A 27,117-nucleotide genomic window follows, 5' to 3' on the forward strand; every position below is an offset into this window, starting at 1 on the left:
TTTGAAGGTAGCGCGTTCGTCCTCGGCGTGCTTGTCTGCTTGCTACAAGCGCTCTGTGATCTGCGGTGTTGGCTTGTAAGCACTGATCAGTATTAAGAAACGGGTCATCATAAGCCCGCCGCAGTAGCAAAGGTAGCTCGAGCGAGGTACAGAACAGGCTCTTATCTGTCATTCGCCTCTCCGTTTGCCAGCGAGAGCCATCGCAATGTCCGACGACTCTGAAAAGTATGTCACTACCGTTTATGTTGCGGTTGCTCTGATTTAACAACGCCCGTTTCGTTTCGATCGCAGGCCTCTGGAGCCGACAGGCAAGGGCCGATCGGGAGCTCTCATCGTCAGTTCTCGACAGGCCAGTGTCCGCTTGTAACGTCGGCTGCTTCGACTTGTCGATGTTTTGCTGCCGTAGTTTCAGCGTAACCTGATCACACTGCACTGCCGTTCGTGCTCTTGCAGAAGGGAAACCCGCTGCTCAAAAGCCTTCGCAGCGTACCGTGGGAGTTTGGAGACATCGAACCCGACTACGTTCTGGGCCAGACGACGTGCGCGTTGTACCTCAGGTTAGCGAGTTTGGTGCGTGCTTCTCGTGCCGTACTCTGTGCTGTTCGCCGCGGTATTCTCAAACCAAGGGGGTTCAATTTCGCGTACTCCCGTCTTGTGTATTACGTATACCTCCTGCATACATAGGTTCGCTAACCTCCCACCGACTTCAGTCTTTCAACGATTACCGAAAATGTGTGCAGCTTACGCTACCACCAGCTGTTCCCCGGTTACATCCACAGCCGGCTGCGCTCCTTGGGACGTGCCTTCGAGCTGCGCCTGCTCCTGGTACAAGTGGACGTGGTCAGTATGCCAGCCATAAGAATCACATGCGTGGTTGCTAACATGGCAGCACTGGTTGACGTCCATCTCAAGATGATAGTTATAGCGCGAGAACAAAACGACGACACAGAGATAAGAAGGACACGTGTCGTTTTGTTCTCGCGCTATAACTATCGTCATGCCATACCAACTAGGCCAAGCTGCCACACTTCTAAGTCCATCTCAAACTTTGAAAATCCAGGATTGAGAACCAGAGTGGTTGCAACTAGTACCAACCGATTTAATGCTGTATTCAACTGGTGCTCATTGAAACCAAACTGCCTCATATCTCAAGCCCACAGAGGATGTAATGGTCCTACTAGGAAGATAAAAAGGAAACCAACCAGTTCACTTGTTAAAAATGATCCAGGCTAAGGTATTACCAGGTGCAGATTATGGCTTTGCACGTGACCCGTCCCAGTTTTGTGCTCAAAGGTTTGCTGTGGCATTCTCCAAATACGTTTGAATGGTTTACAATAAAATGAGCTTGCTTTACCATGACGTAAATGAAAGCAGTCATGAAGTACTATGAACGATCAGTCTGTGCATAGTCGGGGCAACTTTAAAAGCTGGGACAGTTCCACCTCAAAGGTGGATGTGCATGTGCTTACACCATAGGGTGCGCGCTCTTGAACTTATGAGCCGGCCAGTGATCCTGCCGAGAACATAAATGAAACTGTTTCTTTAGTCATAGAGGTAATTGTATGCTGCACTTCGATGTCAGTGGTGGATCCTCTCACGCCTTCTTAAGCTGGTGTGAATCAAAAGCGTTATGCCAAAGATGTCAAAAGAAAACCTTATGCACCAGATTTGTTTGAATACTACAGCATTTCCTGTTATCTCACGCACTGCTTAGCAATCAAAATGCAATATTCGGCACACAGTACTTTTTGCGAAACTCGTGAGTGGTGGGTGATCACTGGAGTGCTAAATGGAATCACAACATATCGCAATTTTCCTTACTGTCATTGCATGCTATGCAACAGCTTGATGACTGCAGCACCCACTGGAAGTGACAAAAATGCCATTTTCCATGCACGCCGAGTACATGTACGGCACATCAGTCACTGAGCATTGTGCACATAGTCGAACTATGTTCCTACTGTTGTTTGATGCTGCTCACCACTTCCAGTGAGCCCTCTCAATGTTTTGATTACTTTGCAGGCCGATCCACATCCCAGTCTTCGTGAACTCTCTCAGGTGTCCCTGCTGGCCGACTGCACCATGTTGCTGGCATGGAGGTAGGCTGGGAGGAAACGGTTGTCTAGTACTCTAGTTTTGAAAAATCTGTCTTGGAGGTTCTATTTCCCTAGGGTCAGTCAAAGCCTATCGTCATCACTTTCCATTTTTCTCATGAGAACTCGAATCACCTATTCACAAAGCTTGCCAACATGTGGGATGCCCTTCTTATGTTCCTCTTGGCACAATTTCTTTGAGAAGCGTTTTCTATTTCAACTGTAAAATGCGTGAACAAATGAGCGAGGCTATAGTGCTTAATATATTGGTAAAAAGGAATGGTTGGACTTGTGCACTGGCAAAAAACTCGAACAACATTTAAATGGCTCCTAAACGATCTCGAATATTTTTCAACATTTCAAGTAAACGCGTGCATCGTGTACATAGTGCCATCACGATCAACAATGCCACACGTGACAGTGCTACAATTCGCGGGCGCGTCACACATTTAAAGAAACAATCCCTCCTCCCCTTTGGATCCCTCCTGCCTCCATAGTGACGTGAGTGACGTCACGAAGTTGAATCTGTGATGCAGGCCTCAAGTCATGCTGCCATTGGTCGAACAAGAACCTGACTTTTGGTTAGTCTGCAAGTAGCTGCCCGCGCTTCTTGTTCGTTGTACTGCGGTGGCGGCGGCTTCTCATCTTGCACAGAGGTGCTCTGGCACCGCGTGTCACCGTACGGATCCATCATGTTGGTGATCCTTTGAAGGCATGTGCGCAGGACAGGGTCCATACCGGCACGATTCGTAGCAGCGCGGGCCGGCATGGCAACAGCGGTTGACAAGCACGGAGTTGATACAGTCGCGGCAACTGGAGGTGCACGGTGTTTAGAACAGTGGGTCAGTGATGATGTATGCCATGCGAGATTAGGAAGGGCAAAGTGGCTCTGCGAAAAGAGACCAGCGCAGGGTAGTGAAAAAAAGAGTTACTGATCTCTACATTTCGATAATCAAACCCACGAAACTCCACTATTATGGTGCCTTTTCAAAAATTCTTATGACAGTGTGTTTGTTGTTTACTCATGCACACTTTCCGCACCACAACTACATTTTGGCCACTGGGTGGCTTAGTGGCATTAATTGCCCTTTGTCAGGGTTGAAAAAGAAAAGTCTAGCCCCCACACGGGTGCCAAATGAAATAAATGAAATGACTTCAGCTATTTCATTTATCACATCACTGGTAAATGAAATGACTTCACCTACTCATTTATCACATCAGTGGTAAATTGAATGACTTAAGCCATTCATTTATCACATCAGTGGTAAGTGAAATGATTTCAGCCATTTAATTTATCACTGATGTGATAAACGGAACAGCTGAACAGGCATAATTGAATCGTTCTAAATCGGTGTTCCTCTGTCTAGTGCTGAAGAAGCCGGACGCCATCTCGAGACGTACAAGGCTCTGGAGGCCAAGCCTGCCGACGCCCTTATGGAGAGGCAAGAAGGAGACACGTTATCAAAAGTATGCATTCTGTTAACTGGTGGCTGCAGCTAAATGTTTTCTTTGTGTATGAGAGTTTATTTGTGTATGGTAGTTTATACTAGTGTGTGTTTTTGTATGTGTGCATGTATTACGTATGCAAAATTGAAAAATTAAGGAGTGGGTGGGAGTGGGGGAGAGTTTAATCACCCAACTGTTTAAAATGTAATGGACGCCGGCTGCCAGTTTAATTCTTTCAATAATCACACAACTGGAGGACCAACCATTACAGAGCTTTTGGCATTAACCTTGTTTTCAATGCACTGCCAGCACCTGCCCCCGCCAACACATCGTGAAAAAAAAAGGAAAAAGTCCTTGTTGTGCATTCTCTGTGCTATCAAATTATTGAATTTAATGAAGAGTTTCATGACAGCTTATGCATCGAGGCCGTGTACGATGGGATATTCGGGTCACTGGGACATTGAAATTTTCGTTGTTGCAAAATTCAGATGTGCCATCATTTTAGTTAGATTACTGTGAACACCAATGATGCATTTGTGTCTCATTGCCCTTCTCATTATAAGTTGCAGTAATTGCATCGTGCTCTCTATTCAATTGCTAAAGTCTAATACCTATTACATGTCTTCTAACAGTTCCTCAGCGACTTGTGGTGTTTACTTGTATAAGAAATCTACGTAACGTTTCGTTTTCCCCCTCATGAAACGAATATTGCTCAATGACAGCAGGTAGTGCTTGGTTCGTCTTATGCACAGCCCACATATTTCGTGGCAGGGTGTCGCACCCAGTCTTGGAGAGGGTGCATTGGAGCAGGTTTTGTTTGTCTTATTCGTGCATGCTTGCCCGAGATCCTCTACGCTTGCATTTACAGTGGTCATAGATCAAAATGCGATATCTCAGAGCGCAGTAATGCACACACCTTCATCTTCAGCTGATGTCGATGGGCACATCAAAATGAACATTACCCTCTTTAGTAAACATGGTGCAGTTGTTTGGAGCAATCAAGCCTACTCTTCGTTATACTGAAGGTTTTTAAAAATTTTCCAACCAACGAGCACTGTCCATGCCACTGATTAACGTGTTTGTTGCAGCTGACGGACGCAATCTCCTCAGTGCGGTCTTTAAATCGACCGGATGCAGTGGCCCTGCTCAGTTCTTTTGGGGTGAGTTGCTGTCTCAGCATGCCAGCCGTATGATCTCTCTGTTGTTTGTATTCCCGAGTTCGCACCATGCATGCGAATGTGGAGACTGTGTGGTTGGCCACATCTTTTGCAATGTACAGCGGACTCTCATTAAATGAAACCTGAAGGGACCGGGAAAATGCGTTCCGTTTAACAGGAGTTCCATTCACCGAGAGGTGAACTGGGCTGCAGTACGCAGAGATGAAACCAATCATATCAGAGGCAGTTGTTTCATTTAAGCAGGAGTTCCATTTAACAGATTTCCGTTTACTGAAAGTCCACTGTAGTGTGCTTGTCCTGGAAAAGATACGAGTGAAAAATGAACAGCACACAAAAAGAGAGAATGACTGTGTGTTGTCCATTTGCACTCAAATCTATTGCAGAATGAACCGACACCCCAAAAAGCACTCTGTTAAATGTGCTGGTTGACCGGAAGCACTATCACACTTGTTTTGTAGTTTTAATTCTCTGCTGAATTTTCATTCAAAACAATACAGCCTTGTTAATTCTAACTCATCGCCTTGTCTTGGCGAGCTTGTGTGTTGTTTAGTGGCATGTAAATGTTGTCCATCTGGATGTACCATACAATTCTAAGCAAGCGCTCTACTCCCCTCTCTTCGGGGCATTTCAAATATGCAGCCCCTTCTCCCTTACTACCATTTTGACTGTTTCATTCACAGTTTTTATTCGCTCGATGCGGACGAATTAAAATAGTTAATGCTTGCGTGTTCAATAAACCATACCATTAGAAGCAAGGGTTCGTGGTCTTTATTCTTAGAGGATCTTCCTCTGCCATCTTTAATTTTCCTCCAGAGCCGAGCAAGGCCCCCCTCCCCCCAATCTAGTCGAATTAGTCTTTGCCGTAGTGTGTGTGTGTGTGTGTGTGGGGGGGGGGGGCTTGCTTGAGATTCGATGATATTCAAATGTGCCACGACCGATTGGGTCTGAAAGTACCATTTTGGCTCAATGCCAGAATTTGCAGTTACAAGACAGTACTTCTATATCTGTACTAGACTGGTACCAACATACTGCTGCCTTTTACACTCTCTCACAGAGCCTTGAGCGCCTGGCCGCAGCCTCCGAGCAGGAGCTGATCTTGCAGCCGGGTTTGGGACCCCACAAGGTACCAACCAGTATACACCTGTTTACTCGTGCACTACAGAAACATTGCGTGAGGTGGACTTTACAAGCACTGTGGTTCACTGTGTGCACACACTGTACGTGCACTACTATTCACTACTAGGGATAAAACAAGCACCTGTAGGGAAAAAACAGTAGCTCCCGTTATTCCTCGGTGATTGGAAAAATACTCATATAAAAAAAGTTCGGTGATAACAATTGGCAAAGATGCCGCAGACAGCGCCTCCGCTTGCTGAGCATTCCCCGGGTGGAAGTGATATAACGGCGTGCTAGCTTACTTTCAAATGCTCTTTTCATAGTGTCAGCATCGTGAAATTCAGTGATGATGTTAATCGAGCGTCACACATGTGTTTACGTTAAGCTGCCCGCCTGAAAGCTAGCTTCTTTGTTTTTATTAGTGAGTGAATATATTTAGCAGTGAATGAATCTTGACTTTCTATAGCTTTGCAATGCATTGCTAGAGCTGTTGGCACTTTGGTTTTTGGGCGAAACAGTGACTCCATTTGTTTCAGTAACAAACGGTATTTGCGAACAGTACATTTTATTGAAAAAATGACTTCGTGACCGTTGGCCGATGGTGCAATGTGACAAAAACTTTTAAGCCCTTATGCAAAACACTGGCAGTTTGTTTACGTGACGTATGGCAAGTGCAGGACTACGACTAGTTGCACATTGCAATGACACGGAAAGATCTTGCCTGTTGAAGCGACGACTTTGTACTCTCCTCTGGAATAATTATAATTAAGCAGTATTGCACGTCTCAGCTGCACCCAAGCAGTACCATAGCCTGCCGAGCCCAGCATGCACAATGTATAGAGAAAGTGAATGTGCAGCGCAGTCCACTGTGAAAGGAAACAGGTCCGTGCAATGTGCCACTGATTGTGGCTGAGATACGACATAATGCCTTCAAACAAACATCTTTGTCTTCGTATTTCCAGCTGACTAGACGAAACATACCAAATTTCAATTAAACCTTAGAATATGATTGGTGCATCTGACTAGAAACACCCTTGTCTTATTGGAAAAAAAATAAGAGCCAAAGGGAATTGGAAGCCTAAGAGGATGAAGATCACTTACCCCTGTATTCACAAACGCTCCTCGACTCGACTTTCACCCTTCACTTGACAGAGTTGAGCACTGTGCCGCTGCTCAGCCGAAAATGACGCTGCGCTACTCAAGAATAGCAGCAAATTATCACTGACATGCAGTGACTTGCCCTGCCTAGAGATGGCGCTCCCATCGGCTTTCTCGAGTGAAGGTGGAGCGTTGAGTGAAGGGGCGTCCTAGAATATGGGGGTTAGACAAGGAATGTCGCCAAAACCAATGTTTCAATTAGAGGACTAGCCTTAATCAGGGCTACTGTTATTCGTCATGTTTAGACCTCCTGCCACTTTACTACTGCTGAAAGTTCTCTTGTATCAAAGTTCAAGCGCACTACACTCATTACTTGTTCGGTGTTCCCTTTAACAACGGACTGTACTATATACATTTGCAATAAAGTTTTAGTCAATTTCAGCCAACCCGCAAACAGCTAAGGCATGAGATCCTGTGGTAATTGCAGCAGCTGTAACGACCATCGGCTTTGTTCTCGCTGACTCATGGTCTCGTATCTTGTTCTCAGGCTCGCCGACTTCACGAAGTTCTGCACCAGCCCTTCATGCACTCCTAGGCCAGTTCCTCATAAGCCTGCAGTGAAAGGCCACCTCAGCGCTGCAAACATTCCGAGACCACCGAGAACGAACTCTAGAACTCACCTTGTGACACTGGGCGGCCAGGCTGGCAAAGGCGGGCCGCGCTGCCGGTGCAGGCGGTGCTTTGCCGAGGCCGGACTCCCACAGGATCTGCGCCAACTCGGCAGCGTGGCCCTGTGATGTGGCAGAGAGGACTCGTTGTCGTGGCTTTCACGGTCGCCAGCGAGTGTGGCGGCTAAGGCCTTTGATAGCAGCAGCAAAAACCATGCTTTCACATCTTTGGCAGTACCACTTGCCCCTTTCTACTAGAAGTAAATGTGGCCTTATGCTATGCAGGGCTGTGACATGACCGACCTGTGTTTTTTGTCTTGTTTTTTTTTGTTCACATAAAAATTTCTTGCAAACTTGCTCTGCTGTGTCCCAAAACATGACTGAAGGGTTAAAGGGACACTAAAGTCAAATAATTTACGTCAGAGTGAAAGCTCAATGCATGAGAACATCTAAAACCACAATATATCAACAGCAGTGCTCTACTTGCCAAGAAATTAAGGTTAATGCACGAAAACACATGTGCTACGTGTAGGACATTTGCTAGATGATCCCGATGACGTGAGAGGTACCGCCTACAACTGATCATTAATAATTGAAACAGCTGCACTAAATAAAGTACCTTCCATGAATCAAGAGATGCAATAAAATGCTGCTTGTTCATTTATGTTCATGAAAAAAAGAACTGCCGAACGTTACTATGGGGAATCGCACGAGTGGTCCAAAAGTTCAATTTTCGCCTGGACAGGTCGTGCCATCTAGCCGGGCGCAGTTGAACCAAGTACGCCTGCCATCTTGGAGGCCATGGCAGGAAATTGTTCAATGGCCATTGTTGCTGCTGTGGCTCCAGCTAATTTTGTTCTGCTGCTACTAGTGTGAACGGTTGCACAGTAAAGCCGGGAACATTGTGCACGGCAACAGTGGGGCTCATGGAAGAAGGAAAGCTGAGGAGAGGCCCTCGCAATGCACGCTGCAGAGCGAGAAGTGTGGCGGAAGTCACGTGCTTTTGCTGGGTGTTGTGAGAACAATGTGGGCACGTCGGCGTCTCGTGCGCCAGCTAGAGGGAGGCGCCGGGCAGCAAGTATACAAAGACGAGCCGCCAGGCACGCTAGCGCCTCCCTCTCGCTGGCGCCCATTGCGCATGCGCAAACCGCTGTAGCGTGCCCACAAGTGCGAGGAGGAGCGCTCATACTCTTCCCTACTTCCGGCTCCTCAAAATGTGACATAACAGCCTCTCCTCAGTTTATTGTGACATGAGACGGTCTGCTTGAGGTGGGTAATTAGAAGTGCGCTAACCCGATGCAGACCACTAAAACGTGATTTCATTTCAACATAACCACTTTCTTGGCACAAAAGTAACACTACAAGGTTTCTAGACATCTATTTCAAACGTAGACTTAAGAGTTGCCTTAATGTCCCTTTAGGATCAGGGGATTAAAAACCAACCATTCGTAGCACAAAGCCACAAGGACATTCATACAGATTTCCCAGAAAGAAAGGCTCTTACCTGCCGAAAAATTTGTCCCCGTTTGGGAATCGAATTTGGAACAAATGGTACCCTGGAGCAGTTTACCAATTGAACTATCTAGTAAGCTAGCAATTGGCACTGCAAGGGCAAATAATCGACCACTTGACAATAACAATATGTGGGGTTTTACGTCCAAAAACTAAAACATGAATATAAGAGATGCTAATCAACAACTTGAAGCGCATAGACACTGAGTATTGCAAATAAGATCTGCAGAATCCCACAAGAAGGCAGGAAGGTTAAGAAAAGAAAATTAACAACTACCCATATGTAACAAGGACACGTTTGTAAAATGGTCAGGCCAAGTGAGACGTGTACACAATAACAGTAATAATTGTTCTGGTTTCTGAGACAAAGAGTAATAAAATAGACTCCTGTTAAACGAAACCTGAAGGGACCAGGAAAATGTGTTTCATTTAACAGGACTTATGTTTACTGAGAGGTAAACAGGGGTGCAGAATATAATTACGAAACCAATTATATTAAAGGGAGCTATTCCATTTAAGCAGCAATTTCATTGAAGAGAGTTATGTCTAATGAGAGTCTACTGGGAGTCTAGCCCCGCCACGGTGGACTAGTGGCTAAGATACTCAGTCGCTGACCCGCAGGTCGCGGGATCGAATCCCGGCTGCGGCGGCTGCATTTTCGATAGAGGCGAAAATGATGTAGGCCCGTGTGTTCAGACTTGGGTGCACGTTAGAGAACACCAGGTAGTCGAAACTTCCAAAGCCCTCTACTACGGCGTCTCTCATAATCATATGGTGGTTTTGGGACGTTAAACCTCACATATTAATCAATTAAATCAAACGTACATCCCAGAACGACAATACTACACTCAAATGTCGTTAGAACAAAGTCAGGTCTGACACAAAAATGCTTCGTTATATACAAAAGTCCATTATAAACGTTTATTCTTAACACTGTGTCTACAACAAACAATTCACTTACTCCGTTATAACTGATAATTCATTATATACACTTTTGTTATACCAAGGTGCGATTTCGAGAGACTGCACAGTGGAGGGCTGTGGAAATTTTAATGCGGACATGATAAGTAATCACAGAAAAGATTAACATGACTGACAAGGCCTCCTTAGAGAACACCTATACCCCTTTGGCCTCATAATTTTAAGCAGAAATGACAAAGATAAGAAAAATTCGAAGCGTCGCGGCTGTCATCGCCTCTTCCAAAGAGAAGGAAGAGCTAGACAAGAAAATTCCTCGCGTTTTGTTTTCTGCTCTCTCGCTGCCTCAGGTTTTCCGTGCCCGTGCTTCCTGCTCCGCAACTCCCAGGGTGCTATTCTGGACACTGTCCAATTCCACCATAATGTCAAATTTCGTAAAGCCGGAATTTTAAGCCAATCATAGAGGTCGTAGCAACTCACTTGGCAGAATATAGTGGAATATGACGACATGGTGGAATTCAACAATGTCAAGAATAGCACCCCAACTCTGCCCTCTGCCTCGCTCACGTTGCCCTCCCGTGTTGCCCTCGCCTCTGCACTTGTAATTGTAAACCTGCAGCATCGGCGTTTCAATAAAAAGAAAAACAAGTCCTTTCATTCCCCCCCCCCCCCCCTGCACACCGTCGCGCGTCTTCCGAGAGCAGGGGCGGCGCCAGAGGGGGGCAAGGGTGGGCTGGAGCCCCCCCAAAATTCTCGCCTGCCCCCCCAATGCCCACCCAAGTGCCCGGAAGCATACATTGAAAACCTAGTAGGAGCAGAGCTAGCTTGCCCCCCCCGGAGGAACTCACTTTTCGTGGTTGCCCCCCCAGTAAAAACATCCTGGCGCCGCCCCTGTCCGAGAGGCAAGGCTTTCGTTCGCCGTGTCGTCTGCTTGGGTACCGTTCCGGTGGTCGCGGCGGATTTCAGAACATGAGTTCTTAGTACTGAGGCGTTGTTAATATAACGTGTAACTAAATTACCGCTCGTTATTCTGAAAAGCTTGGTATTCTGAAGTACGTAGTAGTAAAATAATTTTACATTGAAACTATTAGCAGTTGGAAGCAGGATTTTTTAAAAGTTCGTTAATCTGTAAAGTACATTAAAGTAGTGTTCATTCTACTGAAATTTTACTGTATGCATTGTTTAAAAGAAAGAGAAAATGTTGTGGCCACTGCAACCATGTTTACAGTCATTCTGACTATAGGTTACAACTGAAAGAACACATTGGCACGGGCATGTAGTGGGTTTGTGACTGTTGGGTGGCTAGTTTCATCATTACTTGTGCGTGCCCAAGGAATCGGGCTGGAGAAAGACGAGGACAAACTCGCGTTCCTCAGTCTGCTGTTTTTTGCAATTTTATTACTTGTACTCAATTTATTACCGTGACAATATACAAACCTTGACATAACGAATCCGGTTACAACAGATAATCGGTTACTATGGAGTAAAGGAAATTTAGTCATGCAATGGATATAAATGTTAAAAATATGCCTTTATAGCGAATCTTTAGATATAAGGCAGTTATTTTTGTGTAAGATACAAGCTTTTTTGTAATTAGGTTTGACTGCACAATTCAGCCCCTATATGTAAAATACACTAATATGGCAGTTGAGTATAAGAGACACCAGCATACTTGTATAAAAATAGCAGTTGATAAGAAAATGCATGCGTAGTATTCTGGTTGAGAGACACCTCATACAAAAGAAAAGAATAAAGGGGTTGAGCCGTACAATCACCACGAAAAAAATAACACTGCAGCTGAAGGGGCTTTAATGGTACACTGCACAACACCATGACTCGGGAGCAAATGCACAGATCGAGAGTGCACTGGCTCTTGTGCATTATGCAACCTGCAAGACAGATTGACTGCTGTTGTTAAGAGTCGAGGACATGTCTCAATTCATAATGTGTCATTTGTGTAAGCAAGATTAGTGTGAAATGCACGGGCGTGAAGGATTTCAGAATAGAGCATGGTCTTGAGATGTCTAATTACAACACACCTGTTTCGAATAGTATTCCAGTTGTAGTGGAGCATACGCACCAACGCGTATGCGCCTTCGGAAGACAACGAAAAGCCCGTGCTCTGATTGCGCGAGAACCTGTGCCGCCATTGCCAGACTTGCTGTTCGCCCATTTTCCGTCGCGACTTCGTTGCCGCTCCTCTGTTCCATTAAACATCATCGCATTTGGTGGAGGTGCTGAGATCCCAAGGCAGACCTGGAGCTCCGCTCTCGCAAGTTGGCCGAAAGACCACCGTACAACATGACTGACGCAGTCGCCAACCAGCCCATCCCAGCACAGCCAGCACCATCGGCTGCCCCGTCGACCTGCCCCGGTGCTACCCGTCAGCGGGACCCACCAATCTTCAGCGGCAGTGGTGAGCAAGACGTCGAAGACTGGCTCTCCTTATACGAACGCGTGAGTGCCAGCAACAAATGGGACAATGACTCTAAGCTTGCCTATGTTATCTTTTACTTGGCTGACGTCGCCAAGCTATGGTTCACCAACCGCGAAACCGCCATCGCCAGCTGGTCCACCTTTAAGACCCTCGTGACCGAAGCGTTCGGCCGACCAGAGGTCCGCAAGCTCCGCGCTGACCAGCGTCTGCGCCACCGAGCCCAGCAGCCTGGCGAGACCTTTACTAGCTATATTGAGGATGTGCTCGACCTCTGCAAGCGTGTTAACTCATCCATGCCTGAAGAAGAGAAAATTCGACATATTCTTAAAGGCATCGAGGATGGCGCATTCCAGATGTTGCTGGCGAAAAGCCCGACCACAATAGCAGCCCTCGTAAGCCTGTGCCAGAGCTTCGATGAATTGCGTCGTCAGCGTTCCATCGCCCGACAGAGTGTCCCATCACCAGATTCAATCTCGGCCGTCGCACTCGCAAATGGCAACGTTCACCAAGGAACTCTGTCGAACCAGATTAAAGACTTCATCAGGGAGGAAGTCGCCCGACAGCTCTCCCTGCTGCCGCATAGCGACGCGCCCACGACAAGCCTCCCTTCGAATATGCAGCAGGCCATACGCACTGAAATTTGCAATGCCCTCCCTACAGTTCCGGCCTCTTACCCATGCACTTCGGTGCCATCTGATCTCTCAACTGCTGGCTACGCACCAACTGCGCCGCCTTCACCTCTCAGCTACGCAGCTGTGGTCGCGCGGCCCCCACCGCATCCAGTCGCCTTATCAGCTCCACCTCCTCCGGCCTCGCCTCCAGTTTACAGGCCCCCACCTCGCTTTTTCCGTCCATCTAATGAGTGGCGCACCCGAGACAATCGTCCCATCTGCTTCGCGTGTGGCATCGCTGGCCACATTGCACGCTTCTGCCGCCGCCGTCCCACACCTGCGCACGCATACTTCGGAGCTCCTACCTACGCACCGCAGCAGACTACCACGTCTAGATATGAACAGAGGCACTCCGACTCGGATCACCATCCATCGACTGCTCGTTTCTCATCACCTCGTCGCCGATCGCCATCGCCTATGCGTCGTCGACCACCTCCGGAGGAGGGAAACTAATCAGTGCAGTTCCGGAGGCAAGAACTGCACCTTGTGCGCAATTCCCAAGGCCTCCATTTTCGCCGCAAAATGTTGTTGATGTCGATGTTGAGGGAGTCGCCACATTAGCGTTAATTGATACCGGGGCCGCCGTTTCTGTGATGAACGCAAAATTTTGTAGGAAGCTGAAGAAAGTGACCACATCTCTCAGTGGCTTGGTGCTGTCCACGGCTAGCGCGCAACGCATTCATCCCTCGGCTGTGTGTACGGCGCGCGTCGTCATCCGAGACGTTTTGTACGTCGTACAGTTTTTTGTTCTACCATCTTGCTCTCATGACCTTATCCTGGGTTGGGATTTCTTATCACGTCATGAAGCTATCATTGATTGTTCCCGTGCCGAAGTGTCCCTTGTGCCAACATGTGAATTTACACCACCCAACCACTCTCCTCTGCTCTGCAAACTCACCGCTGATGACGACATCACCTTGCCTCCTGAAGCTTCGGTCCCTATTAGCCTTTCATGTGTGGCGCAACCTGACGGCACGGTGGTGTTTACGCCATCTCCGGTTTTTACTGAACGCAAGGGCATCGTTCTCCCATTTGCTGTTCTTACAATTGCATCTGGTTTAACCGTAATGCTGGTCACCAACCACTGCAACTACCCCATTGGCTTACTTCGTGGTGAAACGTTAGGATATGTGCAACCTGTCGACCATATCGATGATATTATTCTTCCCGACGAAACGCCATGTCACATTGCTGCAATCACTCATGCGTCTGAGCCGTCAAGTTCGTCAGCCTTCAACAATGCTATTGACGCAGACCTTCCCCTCTCGCATCGCCGCCAACTTGTTGCTCTCCTTAACAAGTTTCGTTCTTCTTTCGACTTTCAAGAACCTGCTTTGGGCCGCACCACGACTATCACTCATACTATTGACACCGGCTCACATTCGCCTCTGCGACAGCGCCCTTACCGCGTTTCCGCCGAAGAGCGCCGCGTCATTACGGAGCAAGTAGATGACATGCTTAAACGTGGAGTGATACAACCTTCTCAAAGCGCTTGGTCATCACCTGTGGTTCTGGTCAAGAAAAAAGATGGCACCGTACGATTTTGCGTGGACTATCGCCGCTTAAACAATATTACGAAAAAAGATGTCTACCCGCTACCACGAATAGACGATGCTCTTGACTGTTTACAAGGCGCCGAGTACTTTACATCTTTGGATCTGCGTTGTGGGTATTGGCAGGTGCCAATGGCTGAATGTGATCGCCCTAAAACAGCCTTTGTAACGCCGGATGGCCTATATGAGTTCAAAGTCATGCCATTTGGGCTCTGCAACGCGCCTGCCACATTTGAGCGCATGATCGACACCATCTTGCGTGCCCACAAGTGGAAAACCTGCTTATGTTACCTGGACGACATCGTAGTCTTTTCATCTGATTTCCCGACACATCTTGCTCGCCTCCACGAGATTCTGACGTGTCTAACTTCTGCAGGCCTACAACTCAACTCCAAGAAGTGCCACTTCGCAGCACGAAAACTAACCATCTTGGGACATGTCATCACAAGAGACGGTGTTCTTCCGGATCCCGATAAGCTTCGAGCTGTCGCTGACTTTCCGTTGCCCACATCACTGAAAGCCTTAAGAAGTTTCGTCGGTCTCTGCTCTTACTTTCGTCGCTTCGTACGCAACTTCGCGTCCATCATCGCACCTCTCACGAGTCTGCTTTCCAACAGCAAAGGCATATCTGCATGGTCACCTGCATGTGACGATGCATTTCGCCAGCTGCGCCGCCTGCTGACCTCACCACCTATTCTTCGTCACTTCGACCCTGCTGCGGCCACAGAAATTCACACCGATGCAAGTGGCATCGGTCTCGGTGCAGTTTTGGCACAACGGAAAGGCACCCAAGCTGAATACGTAGTCGCCTATGCAAGTCGCGCTCTCAAGAAGGCTGAATTGAATTACTCCGTGACAGAGAAGGAGTGTTTGGCCATAATCTGGGCGTTGACGAAGTTTCACCCGTACCTTTACGGCCGTCCTTTCGACGTGGTCACAGACCACCACGCTCTATGTTGGCTGTCCACCTTGAAAGACCCGTCCGGACGCCTGGGGCGTTGGGCACTTCGATTGCAAGAATACGACATCCGTGTCGTATATCGTTCCGGTCGCAAACATGCGGATGCCGATGCACTTTCGCGATCGCCATTAACACCAGATGTGGCTTCCTTGTCTCCCCCTTTTACCACCTTGTCACCACTCGACACGACTGACATGCTTTCGGAGCAGCGTAAAGACCCATACCTTGCCTTGTTAGTCGACTACCTTACCGATCCGTCTGCTGTCCCTTCCACGAGAGCGCTACGCCGGCAAGCAGCCCACTTTTCCTTACGAGACAACATTCTGTACCGCCGCAACTACATGCTTGGTGGTCGGAAGTGGCTCCTTGCTGTCCCAACTCATATGCGCTCTGACATCTGCATGAATTTCCATGCAGATCCCCAAAGTGCTCACGCAGGGGTCCTGAAAACCTACGAAAGGCTGCGCCAACGCTATTACTGGCGAGGAATGTATCGCTTTGTGCAGAAATACGTTCAGTCTTGCACCACTTGCCAACAGAACAAGACACCTCCGCGGCACCTTACTGGCACGTTACAGCCGCTACCGTGCCCGGCTCGCCCATTCGAACGCGTGGGTATAGACCTATATGGCCCCCTCCCATATAGTAGCTCTGGAAACCGGTGGATTATTGTCGGAGTCGATCATCTGACACGCTACGCTGAGACTGCAGCTCTACCGGCAGCCACCGCCCACGAAGTTGCACTCTTCATTCTCCGCAGCTTCATTCTACGTCATGGTGCTCCGCGGGAATTGCTCAGTGATAGGGGTCGAGTGTTCCTGTCGGAGGTCATCCAAGCTATCCTCGCTGAATGCAACATTATCCACCGGAAATCTACCGCATACCATCCACAGACAAATGGTCTTACTGAGCGGTTCAACCGCACACTTGGCGACATGCTGAGGATGTACACCTCCTCCGACCACACTAACTGGGACGCTGTATTGCCCTTTGTTACCTTCGCTTATAACACCGCGACGCAAGCGACTACCGGTTTTTCCCCGTTCTTTCTATTGTACGGCCGCGAACCTTCCCACCCACTCGACACTATACTACCGTACCGCCCTGATGCATCTGAGTGCTCCCCGCTTTCGGAAGTCGCCAGATACGCTGAAGACTGCCGCCAGTTGTCTCGGTCTCTGACAAGTGAGGCTCAAGGTCTACAAAAGACTCGACACGACGACGCTCACCGCATAGCTCCTACATTTCGTGCTGGCTCCCTTGTGTGGCTTTGGGTGCCCCCGCACGTTCCTGGCCTGTCTTCAAAACTTCTGGCCCGGTACCATGGTCCCTACCGTGTCATTGACGCGACCTCCCCGGTGAATTACATCATCGAGCCATTAACACAATCACCAGATTTGCGCCGTCGAGGACGCGAGACCGTACACGTCGACCGGCTCAAGCCCTACTACGACCCCCTCATTGTGCCTACTCCCTGAGTCGCCAGGATGGCTACCCTTCACCCCGGGGGTATTGTAGTGGAGCATACGCACCAACGCGTATGCGCCTTCGGAAGACAACGAAAAGCCCGTGCTCTGATTGCGCGAGAACCTGTGCCGCCATTGCCAGACTTGCTGTTCGCCCATTTTCCGTCGCGACTTCGTTGCCGCTCCTCTGTTCCATTAAACATCATCGCACAGTACTTATTGTATTGAAAAAGGTCCCTGTAGAGGGCTCTCGTCTAGAACTCGCATTTCGTGCGACCAGACATAACTTCCTGATCAACCGAGAGCCTTCCGAAATTCTTGCGATTTTGATTATTCAGAAAGATGTATAAAAAATGTCAAAACGAAGCTTTTGAACATAGCCTGAAGCGTTAATTAAATGAAATATCTCATTAAATCGTACGAGCGGGCTTTAGTGAGGACCTTGCCTCTCGGTGAAGCCTCCTGATGGAAAAAAACCGGCGAACTCGCATACCCTTGGCGTGGTTTCTTCGGAGTACAGCCGACTGTCTGCTAGGCTCCACCGCTGCCTGTGTTGGTCGGAAAGTGTGGGCCACACAAGCAGGGCGTCCGGGTGGCACACCAGCGGGGTGCTCAGCTCCATGGCGTACCGGCAACGTTCGGGCTCGCTCACGTTCACCAGAGACGTGCGAGGGTGACCACAGGTGAGCTGGACCTGCGCCAGTCAAACTAACCGCTCAGTTTTACGCAGTCACCTACGGAAAAAGTGCGAGCCATTGGACTGTGAAGGTAGATTAAGAGAAAGGAGAGAAATGAAGGAGAAAGGCAGGGAAGTTAACCAAGCTAGGCTCGGTTGGCTACCCCACGCGTGGGATGGAGGAAAGGGTGGGAATAAGAGAAGAAAGACTTAGAGAAAGAAATAAAAGAAAATTAACGGTTAGTGAGAACAGACACAACACAAAATAGGTAGACTTAGGTTGCAGTTGGTGGGTATGCAGTGCTGAATCCGCGACATGACGACTCTTTTTGGTGACGAAAAATTCAGGTTGACCCTGTGGCTACTTTCTAGTTACCTTGGGCTTCTGTCTCAAAGCATTAGGCAGCCATATTTTTTATTATTTGCAGATAACGTACACTGTTTTCCAGCTTTTTTGTTGCCCCCACTGATGCATATTCACATCTTTCTCCGATGAGCAGGCTGGTCCTCATCAAGGTACCCATCAAAACACACGGTGCGCGTGACAGTACGAAGTGGCAAAGTTGCGTGCATGGTGGCGAATTCGTGGCTAGCACGCTGCCCATGCTGCCTGTCATCTATGCTGACTCAAGGTGCAAATACTGATGCACAAGAGCGTGTACAAGTATGAACTTGACAAAAACAGAGATCTGCAATGAAATAGATATGGGCACAACGAACCTTCAATGAACTTTCAATAAATGAACTTTCACTGTTTCAAGACAGACTGGCATTATATGTAATGTCTACTTTTGAAGTTCAATCTTTGTCTTCAAGGAAAGACTGCTTTAACGTTTGGTGTACCTACAGAACTGCTGGTTGCAAACGTTCCAAAATTACTCGGTATCTGGTATGGATTATATATTCTACATAAGGTCGAGGCAGGTGCACTGAATTTATCTTAATTAATTCATTTATTTGCAGCTTATTTGTAAAACTAAATCCGAAGTTTCTTTCCAGAGCGTCTTTTTTGACTTTTCAGTTTGCTCCTTCACGGTTTCCCAGTTGAACAACATGCCTCTTCTTGTCATGACATGTGTCATCTTGCTTGTCTTACAACATGCACTTGGTACTTGGATCTTAATTGGTGTTCGTTGCCCATGTGTTTTGTCTCTTATTTTTAGTGGAACAGTGATGAGTGTTGGTGTTTACCCAATGTGTGTCACATATGTATTTGCTGACGTACAAATGAAAAAAACAAAAAACATCAACAAACAGATCAAAACAAGAAAACTACAGAACCCTAGCCACATAGACCTTCACTGTAAGATGCTGGAAATAATTCAAGGAACCATAGTTATATACAGTTTTGCTCTAAGAAGTTGTGCACAAGACACCACTCTATAGTCGTGGCAGCACCTTTGGATCGACTTTTTCCTGATAAAGCTAAGACTTTTCATTAACTTTTTTCCCTAATCCGTGCAATCTCACACTGGGTTGCTCAGTTTTCAAGAGACACGTGAGCGAGCCAGATGGCCATAACTGTTGCATGACTGGAAGATACCCTGAAAGGGTGCATCTATTTTGCAGCAACAATGCACTGATGGTCAGATAGAGAAACGAAACAGACCCAAAAGGATGGAAAGCGTAGCCATGGATGGCAGCCAGTTGGATGGCGCAATGAAACTAAGGAGATTGCCGGGGTAAAATGGAAGCATCTTGCACATGATGAGCTAAAGTGTATATTGTTTGGAGAGGCCCCTGTCCTGCATTGATCGTATACACCTTCTATATATAGGATGATGAATGTCTCGGTTAAAAAGCTAGCTTTCTTGTTTTGCACAACACACTTTTTCGCTTGCCATGCAGTCTGAAAAGTATTCGGTGTGCTTCACCGTCACGCACCTCCACGGAGCGGTTGAGCGTCCCGCAACTGTCGCCGTCGCCGTAGTGCATGCTGCTGAGGCTTGCGTTAATGGCTGACCATCCTTGCCAGACACTGCAAGAGAAAGAATGCGAAGCACGTTAGTGACCATTCGTTGGCCCAGCAAATTTTCATGCACTTGGGTTGGTCATAAGCCGAGATGATGTGAAACTGCGGCCCTCAGCTAGACCAAAAGATGGCATTCAGCTTAGACGTCAACTAGCTTAGGAGCAAGTTTTTCTAGAGCAACATGTTATGGGAACACTAAAGTGAACAAATGCATCAATTTATATTGATAAATTGTACTCTAAAAATGGTAATTCACCATCATAGGTTCAATAATAAAGGATAAAATCAAGGTCAATGATTTATTTTCAAAATTTTGCGCCAGAACTTCCACACGTGACATTATCGATTTCCAGGTGAATTTTTTCTATTTTGGCGAGATTTGCTCAACAGAAGTTCCCGAGACTTTGTAAAAGTTTGGTACCTCAGAGGACAATGTATACTTCAGTCTTACCGATTAGGAACAACATAGGCCCTAGTAAAAGTAATCAAAATCTATGATGTCATGGTGATTGATGCGGGAACTTCAAAGTGGCGTCACCAGATCAGATTTTCTTTTTGTGCGTTTTCTCGGTCATTAAGCACCCGCTCACCACAATTTCGGTACCGTGAAAGTAATGCACAGTAGACCCTCATTAAACAGAACCGGAAGGGGCCAGGAAAATATCTTCTGTTTAGGAGAAGTTCCGTTTACTGAGAGGTCACCAAGAATGCAGAATACAAGAAGGAAACCAATCTTGTTTTGCTTAAGCAGCAGTTCCATTAAACAGATTTCCATTTACTGAAAGTCTGCTCTACGAATATTAGACAAATCGTTTGTCTTTAGCGTCCCTTTAGGTAAGCTACAACTTCCATCACAGAAGGTTGCTGAAAAATGCACTGCTAGCACTAAATGAAAAGCTCACAACAATATCGGACGCATTACAAGCATAGCACATCGCAAAGACCTTATTCTTTCCGGTTTTTGTCAACTAACTCTGCAGTGCCAATAATCGTACCAAGCTGATCGGCATAGAAAGTAAGTATTGCTGAGCAAGACTAGTATAATGTATTGCTCCCAATTGTCACATAGTATAATGCGATGAAATTGATCTTAGGAGATCCTTCCATGCAGACAAAACGAACAGCGACTGATGAAGTGTGTCGCATAAATCTTTTCCATGAAGCGGCTATGTGGTCTGTTTATAACGATGATGCTGAAAAAGATGCCCATCCCAGTGCGGCTACCCCAATCGGTCATTCCCTTAGCCTTTGGCTATGTCTCCTAAAGAGAGGCAATGAACTTAGCTCAAGTAAACCAAACATTACTAAGAAATTCGCTATGCTTGGAAATGCTGTGAATAAGGACTGCATGACATCTTTAGTCATTTTTTACTAGTTTGCATACGAATAGACCCTGAAGGTGCATACAAGGATGACTTGGTGGACTAGTTGGTAGTCTGTCTTTGAAAGTTTGTAGCACACAGACAAAAACAGAGGAAAGAAGTGCTCTGTCCCGTTTCTTCTTTGCTGTTTTACTGTCCGTGTTTGTTGTCGCCATTTTACGGTACACACAAAGCGTGGGGCTTGCTAGGAAATTGTGCTGCTAGTGTAGTGTACACATAGGCAAATCAAAGAGGCCAGAAATGTCTTTGGTTTTCATATTTGCACAGTAATGCAGGAAATAAATACACCCACATGGCCTGCCACGCGGTTTATTGGGAGAAAGGGATACAAGATTTCAAAGCAAATTGGGCATGGTAAAGCTCGAATTGTGTTACAATCCAATGTGTACTGTATGCCAATGGCAATTGTTTATTATGATTTGGATTCGCAGTATGCCATGCACACTCTAACAGCAGGCCACTGTTCACTTTGGTTGGGATTTTTCAGTTGCCCTTAGCAGTAGTTAAATGCTTTCAATGTCTGCTTAAGAGAGTGCCATAATTATAGTTTTTTACATTATGCAAGTAGAGTGTGATGCAGGGCTAGTTGAATCATCGTTTTGTTTGTTAAAAGATGTGGTTCCAGCACAAGGTAAGTAATTAGGATATCCCAAATCTGTAAGACATAATGATTTCAGTATGCTACACTACTGGCCTAACAGCTCAACGACCAACGTGCACCGTTATTATAGCCATTGAATGATGACATGCTTGTAGATTACGGGAAAGATCGGTGTGTAAGTTACATAATTCTGTAGATATCTTTCTATTTAACATGTGCGTGCATATTTGCGTTTGCACCCGTGTTTCTCGCAAAGTATGCATGTAATTAGACGCAAATACTCAACACTCAGCTAGCACCGCACCGAGACACGTTACTTTTCAATGTACGCCAGAAGAAACAAGCTTTTCGAGGCAAGCACAGGGCGATGGAATTCATATGCTCTGAAACACACCCCAACACACCACTGTAGGCGTTCCACCGGGCACTCTCTTCGGCTTGCGTGACGTTGTCGAATGGACACAGAATGTAACGGTACCTGCGCGGCAAAGAAAAAAACACGAGAACGTGCGGACAGTGTCACGCGCAATCAAGGCGGGGTTGTACGTGCAACACCTCTCGAAAAGGCGCGTGAACACGTATGCGCGGTTGACACCGTACCCAGCAGCCGTGCGACCGAAGCACCGACCCAGCAAGGGTCTCAGGTGCTCGGGCCCCGCGAAGGGTCGTGGTGTCGCGCGGCCGGCTTGCTGCCGATGCTGTTGACCATGCACTGCGAAAGCGCCGTCAAAGCCGCTCGCTTGCTTCACGACTCGCATGGGCACCGTGGCACCGGACGCCCGCGAGACATCTGCAACGTGAAATGTGCGCGTGTGTACCGCAGACCCGCGAACAGTACATGCACAACGAGTAATTACCTAGAATGAGCAGTAGCAACGTGACGCAGCTGCCTACGGAGCACTGCACGTGATACGCTTGCCTGATCGCGGGGGCACGCTTCATTTCGAAGCGGACGTTTTGAAGCGCGCCTTCAACAAGTATTCGTCGAAGACCTCATGGTGGCACGCACACGACCGAGTGCGCTCGGCTTTATCTGCCGTCATGAGTTTTTATCAGCTGACAAGCCCGTCCTTTTCAGACGAGTGCGGCTATCTTAACGCTAGTCGTCTACGGCTGACCGTATGAGCTGCCCGAAAAAACAAAGCTTTTTCTACTGAACACGAAACCGATCGGATAAACTAAGGCTGTATTGTCAGCACGAGCATGCTTGTATTTGCTGTGCTCAGTGCTTGTATCACAAATTGTGTGTCTTGTAATACAAACTCGCCAACACTCGAGATGCTTTGACACGTGCCGCCATCTATGACCATGACCGTAAAAACGCAACGACGACAACCGCCGTGGCTTCTTCGGACATATATAGCAAAAGTGTAGCTAAGAATAAGCAAGTCACTTTTATTTTGATGATGTAATCAAGCTTACAACTAAAAGCTATTTTGTAATTGAAAGTTTCTATGAGAAACAGTAACTAGAAAGTGACTTTATTAAGACATAGCAAGATCACATTAACACAAGCTTGCCGTACAGCTTGGCACACTTATGTGGTTTTTTGGAGTGGAGTGGAATCTTTTTACATGTATTTGTTGTCATCATTAGGATAAAGATTGACCTATAACAATGATGAACCACGAGTATGATTCTGTGTGAATTACACTTCATGCGATTCGCACCCTGGGTGCTTTTCGCGGGTTCTGAGCTTATAGGTGACGATAACTTCAAATGACCATAAGAGCGCCTTGTACGATTAATGCTATCGCCTTATTATTCTTGCTGTATCTGCGAGGGTCGTATATGACCGGTTGTAATGAGGTAGGTGGTGGATGATGGAATAAATTACATGAACAGGGCTGTACAGCATGTCGAAAATACGCTCCTATCTCTCGCTGCATACAGCGCGTACAGGCAATCTTAGCCATACCCTTTAGACAACTCTGAGTTCAATTATGCTCGCTTGACCGACAAATGTGATTTTCGCGAAAGACTGCGATACACCACAACCTTTTCACCTTCATTAAATTATGTGGTCCACTAATGCCCCGCACTTATTGTAACTGCCGTGCTTTCCGTACCATACAGCAGCGAACCATCATTCGGAATCAAATGTGAGAGGCTGAGTGGGTTTCCAGATGTGCGCTGGGCTATTGAACACACGACAATACACCGTTGATTTCTCTGCTCTTTTTTTTTTTTTCTCACGCAACCCAACTAGTTTACCCGTCCACCGCAAGACGAGATTGATCGAGACCCCCTCCCTGATGCGAGCATCAAATGCCGGCGTGTTCTGTTTCCCCGCGATCAAGGGGCAGATGATGACGTCACTGAACTACACATCCAAAAACGAAACCGAAACCGGCCCCTGCTTTTATTCGATTCACGGTACGCTCAAGCTAGTCCCATTTTTCTTTATAACACAGGCCCGGCACATCACTAGCCGCAAAATTTTGGTACCTGCGAATACCATAATATCCTGAAGGTTCAAGTTTCGTATTTTGCTCTCCCTGGATTCACGACATGGTGATCTATTCAATCAGCTTCCTGGGCATTCTCGCCCCCGCATTGATGAAAACAAGCAGTGACATGAACTTAGTTTACCCGTTTTCTGCGTCCACGTGTACTTATCGACCTGGCAATGTTTCGCTACTGATAATGCGAGAGGGGCGAGTGAATATCTGTAATATTGAATAGTAAGATTCGTGTTCAATTCAAAACGGTTGCCACAAGCCCGCCACTTTGCAGCGCTTCTGCGTACCAAGCTATCGAGTGAAGGCCACACGTCGAGCTCGCAATTTCATGAAAATTCAATGTCTTTTCAGTTGCTGTTGTAGCTCTTGCGCGTTCCGGCGCTGAGTTAAGCTGACTTTCATTGCGTAACGATTACTAGAAGTAGATTTTTTTTTTTTGAAATATCGAAGCTGCAATGGGCTCTACGCATCAAGGACTGCAATTCTGTGATTTGACGTATCCGCTAGCTCTATCAATAAAAAAAGTTCATCGATTTAACTTTCTCAATTACTGTTCAGAATCACGTCTCATCTCAAAGGACTCCTGTCAGAAAATTTGAAAACTTGAGGTGCTTGTATTTTTGGAGAATCCTGTATGCGGGGACAGTTCTGAGCAATTGTTAGTAATGAGCGTTGCCTGTAAGATATTTTAATTTGGTTTTAAAGTAAAGGTGAGTGCTCATCTGCGTTATCCGCACCGATCGACACCTTCTCTGGTTTGACGTTCCACAAGTACTGTTGTCGACGTCAAAGAACATTCGCGGGTGCACAAAGTACCCGGACTCGCACCTGGTGAGAGCTATAACGTTCGTCACCCTTTTCGCTCTGTTGTCGGGCTACTCTCAATGTGGTTTCGGTTGCTTACGCCAAGAATGCTTTTATTTTAGGGGCGAAGCTCCTGTTTAGAAAAAGTTTATTCTTTCATAGGACGAAACAAACCTAAGAGACAAGCGTCTGTATAACAGGTACAATAACAAACAAAAGACAAAGCACAACATACACTACACATTTAAACTAAAGTGTCCAAGTCCGTAGCATGTCCATAGTCCGTTGTACTAATAACTGTACATATACTACGTAAATGCACTAATCACAATATGGACAATGTACATGATGATATATGTACAGAATTTACAAGACTTGGTGAAGATGTTAGAAAATATGTACAACAGGTATTAATATTCATAAAGGTTACATAACTTGCAGCGTTCGAATGAAATGCATATATAGGAGAGCTAACACCCATATTGAACACACACAAACACATAAAAATAGTAAGCACATAGTGATTACATGCACCAATCAGACATTGACAGGTGACCTGGCTATAGGAACCAGACCAGGTGGAAAACTAATTGAACGCGTCTGTCAACTACGGACAGAAAGCGGCACGACCACTGTCGCAGAAATTCTTCCTCCCCAAGGAAGAACAATTCCTCCGACAGAAACGATATGAGTTCAGAGTAGAGGCGTTCCAGTATTGGAAAAAGAGCACGACGACGATGATCTGCCGCAACAGCTTCGCACCTATTACGCCATAAACAAAAAGCTCCCGCAGCTATTAGAAGGCGTGCAAAGCGACTACGCGGGGAGCGACCAGATGTTACAAAGCGATTAACACCTAGGCCGCGAAAACTAGTGTTAACTGACTTCCAAAACACCTTTGCAATGACACATTGCTGCAGCATATGCTGGTTAGACTCCTGTAACGGGCAGTTAGGACAAGTGGAAGATGGGACCATGCCCCACCTCTCCAGTCTGTCCCGTGTTGGGAGTACTCTCCATCCAAGACGCCACATAAAGTCACGGAGGTGACCAGGCAAAAACAATGCCGTTATCGCGCTCCACGAGACTTGTCTCGATCGTGCTAGACGGGCTGGAGGAACCAGAGGAAGCAGAAGAGCCGCCGTTGTATCTACAATGCGGCTTTCAAGAATGTCCACATCGGGACAAACCTGCTGCGCGTGTCGATAAAAAGATACTGCCGTTGAGTAAAATGCAGGTACGTAAAGTGTTTGTGGTGCAGAATTAAGCCGTGCATCTGGTAGTAAATAGCGTAACTTGGTGCCTAAGAAATAGCAGGCGAGATCACGCGCGGGGCACTGATCACCATGCAACAACCGAAGTAAGAATCGTAGGGCAAGTAGACGGCAGCGAACAGAGACGGATGGGAATGCGAATCCACCGCAGTTTCTCGGTTGCCCAAGAGCTGCTCGGCAAACCAGCTCTGTTCCACCCGACCAGAAAAAGGAGCCAATGAGGGATTGCAACGACCTGGTGATTTGTAATGGGGGCTGTAAGACATGAGATATATACCATGCACGGCCGCAAAACACCGTCTGTGCTAGGTACCTTCTTTCGAGCATCGGTAAATCATACTCTTGTGCTTCCCGGACGTGTCGTTTTACATCTTCGACTACTGAATTCCACAAGGAGGCTGATATGCCGTAGCAAGTATAATCAAGCCCCAGAATGCGAATAGAGTCACTTTTTTGAAGACCGAAAAAGGAACTTAGACTTGCGTCTGGTGAACCAATGAATAAATATCTACATTTGGAAAAATTTAACGCAGCACCTGAAATCGTGCCATACGTAGTAAAAAGTCGTAGGCTACGGGATAAACTGTCCTCATTCTTCAAATACAACGTGATGTCATCAGCAAATGCTGTCACTGTCACGGTACCACTACCTGGAAGAGGAAGGCCTCTAACGTAAGGGTCAGCGATTAGCGATTGAAGAAATGGTTCGAGGCTGAATACAAAAAGCGCAGGGGATAGAGGACACCCCTGGCGAACACCACGGGTAACCGGAAATGGCGCACTCTCTAAACCATCAAGAAATAACGTGCTGCGTATATTTCGGTATGCG

The 27,117-nt window shown here is 46.9% G+C and overlaps 2 protein-coding genes across 3 annotated transcripts; one reads left to right on the plus strand and one right to left on the minus strand.

The window, feature by feature from the left end:
* Positions 1-86: 86 nt before the first annotated feature.
* On the plus strand, positions 87-8,259 carry Ercc1 (DNA excision repair protein Ercc1). The gene is made up of 9 exons (XM_037431547.2): positions 87-225; positions 292-349; positions 454-557; positions 741-840; positions 2,023-2,099; positions 3,461-3,560; positions 4,628-4,699; positions 5,772-5,840; positions 7,479-8,259. Exons 1-9 carry the CDS (start codon positions 206-208, stop codon positions 7,524-7,526), a joined length of 648 nt encoding a protein of 215 aa, XP_037287444.2. The 5' UTR covers positions 87-205; the 3' UTR covers positions 7,527-8,259.
* Positions 2,418-23,038, minus strand: LOC119180356 (N-acetylglucosamine-1-phosphotransferase subunit gamma). 2 transcript variants are annotated; one of them, XM_075868930.1, is made up of 7 exons: positions 22,606-23,038; positions 22,349-22,538; positions 22,143-22,226; positions 19,678-19,771; positions 17,611-17,811; positions 7,612-7,722; positions 2,418-2,982 (listed from the first exon to the last, which is right to left on the minus strand). In XM_075868930.1, the coding sequence occupies exons 1-7, from the start codon at positions 22,688-22,690 to the stop codon at positions 2,638-2,640; spliced, it is 1,110 nt and encodes a 369-aa protein (XP_075725045.1). In that variant the 5' UTR covers positions 22,691-23,038; the 3' UTR covers positions 2,418-2,637. The 2 variants fall into 2 exon arrangements, with proteins under 2 accessions (XP_075725045.1, XP_037287443.2); XM_037431546.2 differs by lacking the exon at positions 2,418-2,982 and adding an exon at positions 6,382-7,543 and having other exon boundaries at positions 22,606-23,027.
* Positions 23,039-27,117: the final 4,079 nt, after the last annotated feature.

Source organism: Rhipicephalus microplus, chromosome 7 (genome assembly GCF_043290135.1).
Source record: "Rhipicephalus microplus isolate Deutch F79 chromosome 7, USDA_Rmic, whole genome shotgun sequence".
Taxonomy (NCBI): domain Eukaryota; kingdom Metazoa; phylum Arthropoda; class Arachnida; order Ixodida; family Ixodidae; genus Rhipicephalus; species Rhipicephalus microplus.

Excerpts from the sequence above, each read along its gene's own strand:
- Ercc1 (XM_037431547.2), top strand. The coding sequence starts at position 206 with ATGTCCGACGACTCTGAAAA. Across the intron at positions 226-291 it reads ATGTCCGACGACTCTGAAAA|GCCTCTGGAGCCGACAGGCA; the intron begins GTATGTCACTAC and ends TTTCGATCGCAG. Across the intron at positions 350-453 it reads TCATCGTCAGTTCTCGACAG|AAGGGAAACCCGCTGCTCAA; the intron begins GCCAGTGTCCGC and ends GTGCTCTTGCAG.
- LOC119180356 (XM_075868930.1), bottom strand. The coding sequence starts at position 22,690 with ATGAAGCGTGCCCCCGCGATCAGGCAAGCGTATCACGTGCAGTGCTCC. Across the intron at positions 17,812-19,677 it reads CGCTCAACCGCTCCGTGGAG|GTCCAGCTCACCTGTGGTCA; the intron begins GTGCGTGACGGT and ends TGACTGGCGCAG. Across the intron at positions 2,983-7,611 it reads TGGCCGCCCAGTGTCACAAG|AGCCACTTTGCCCTTCCTAA; the intron begins GTGAGTTCTAGA and ends CTCTTTTCGCAG.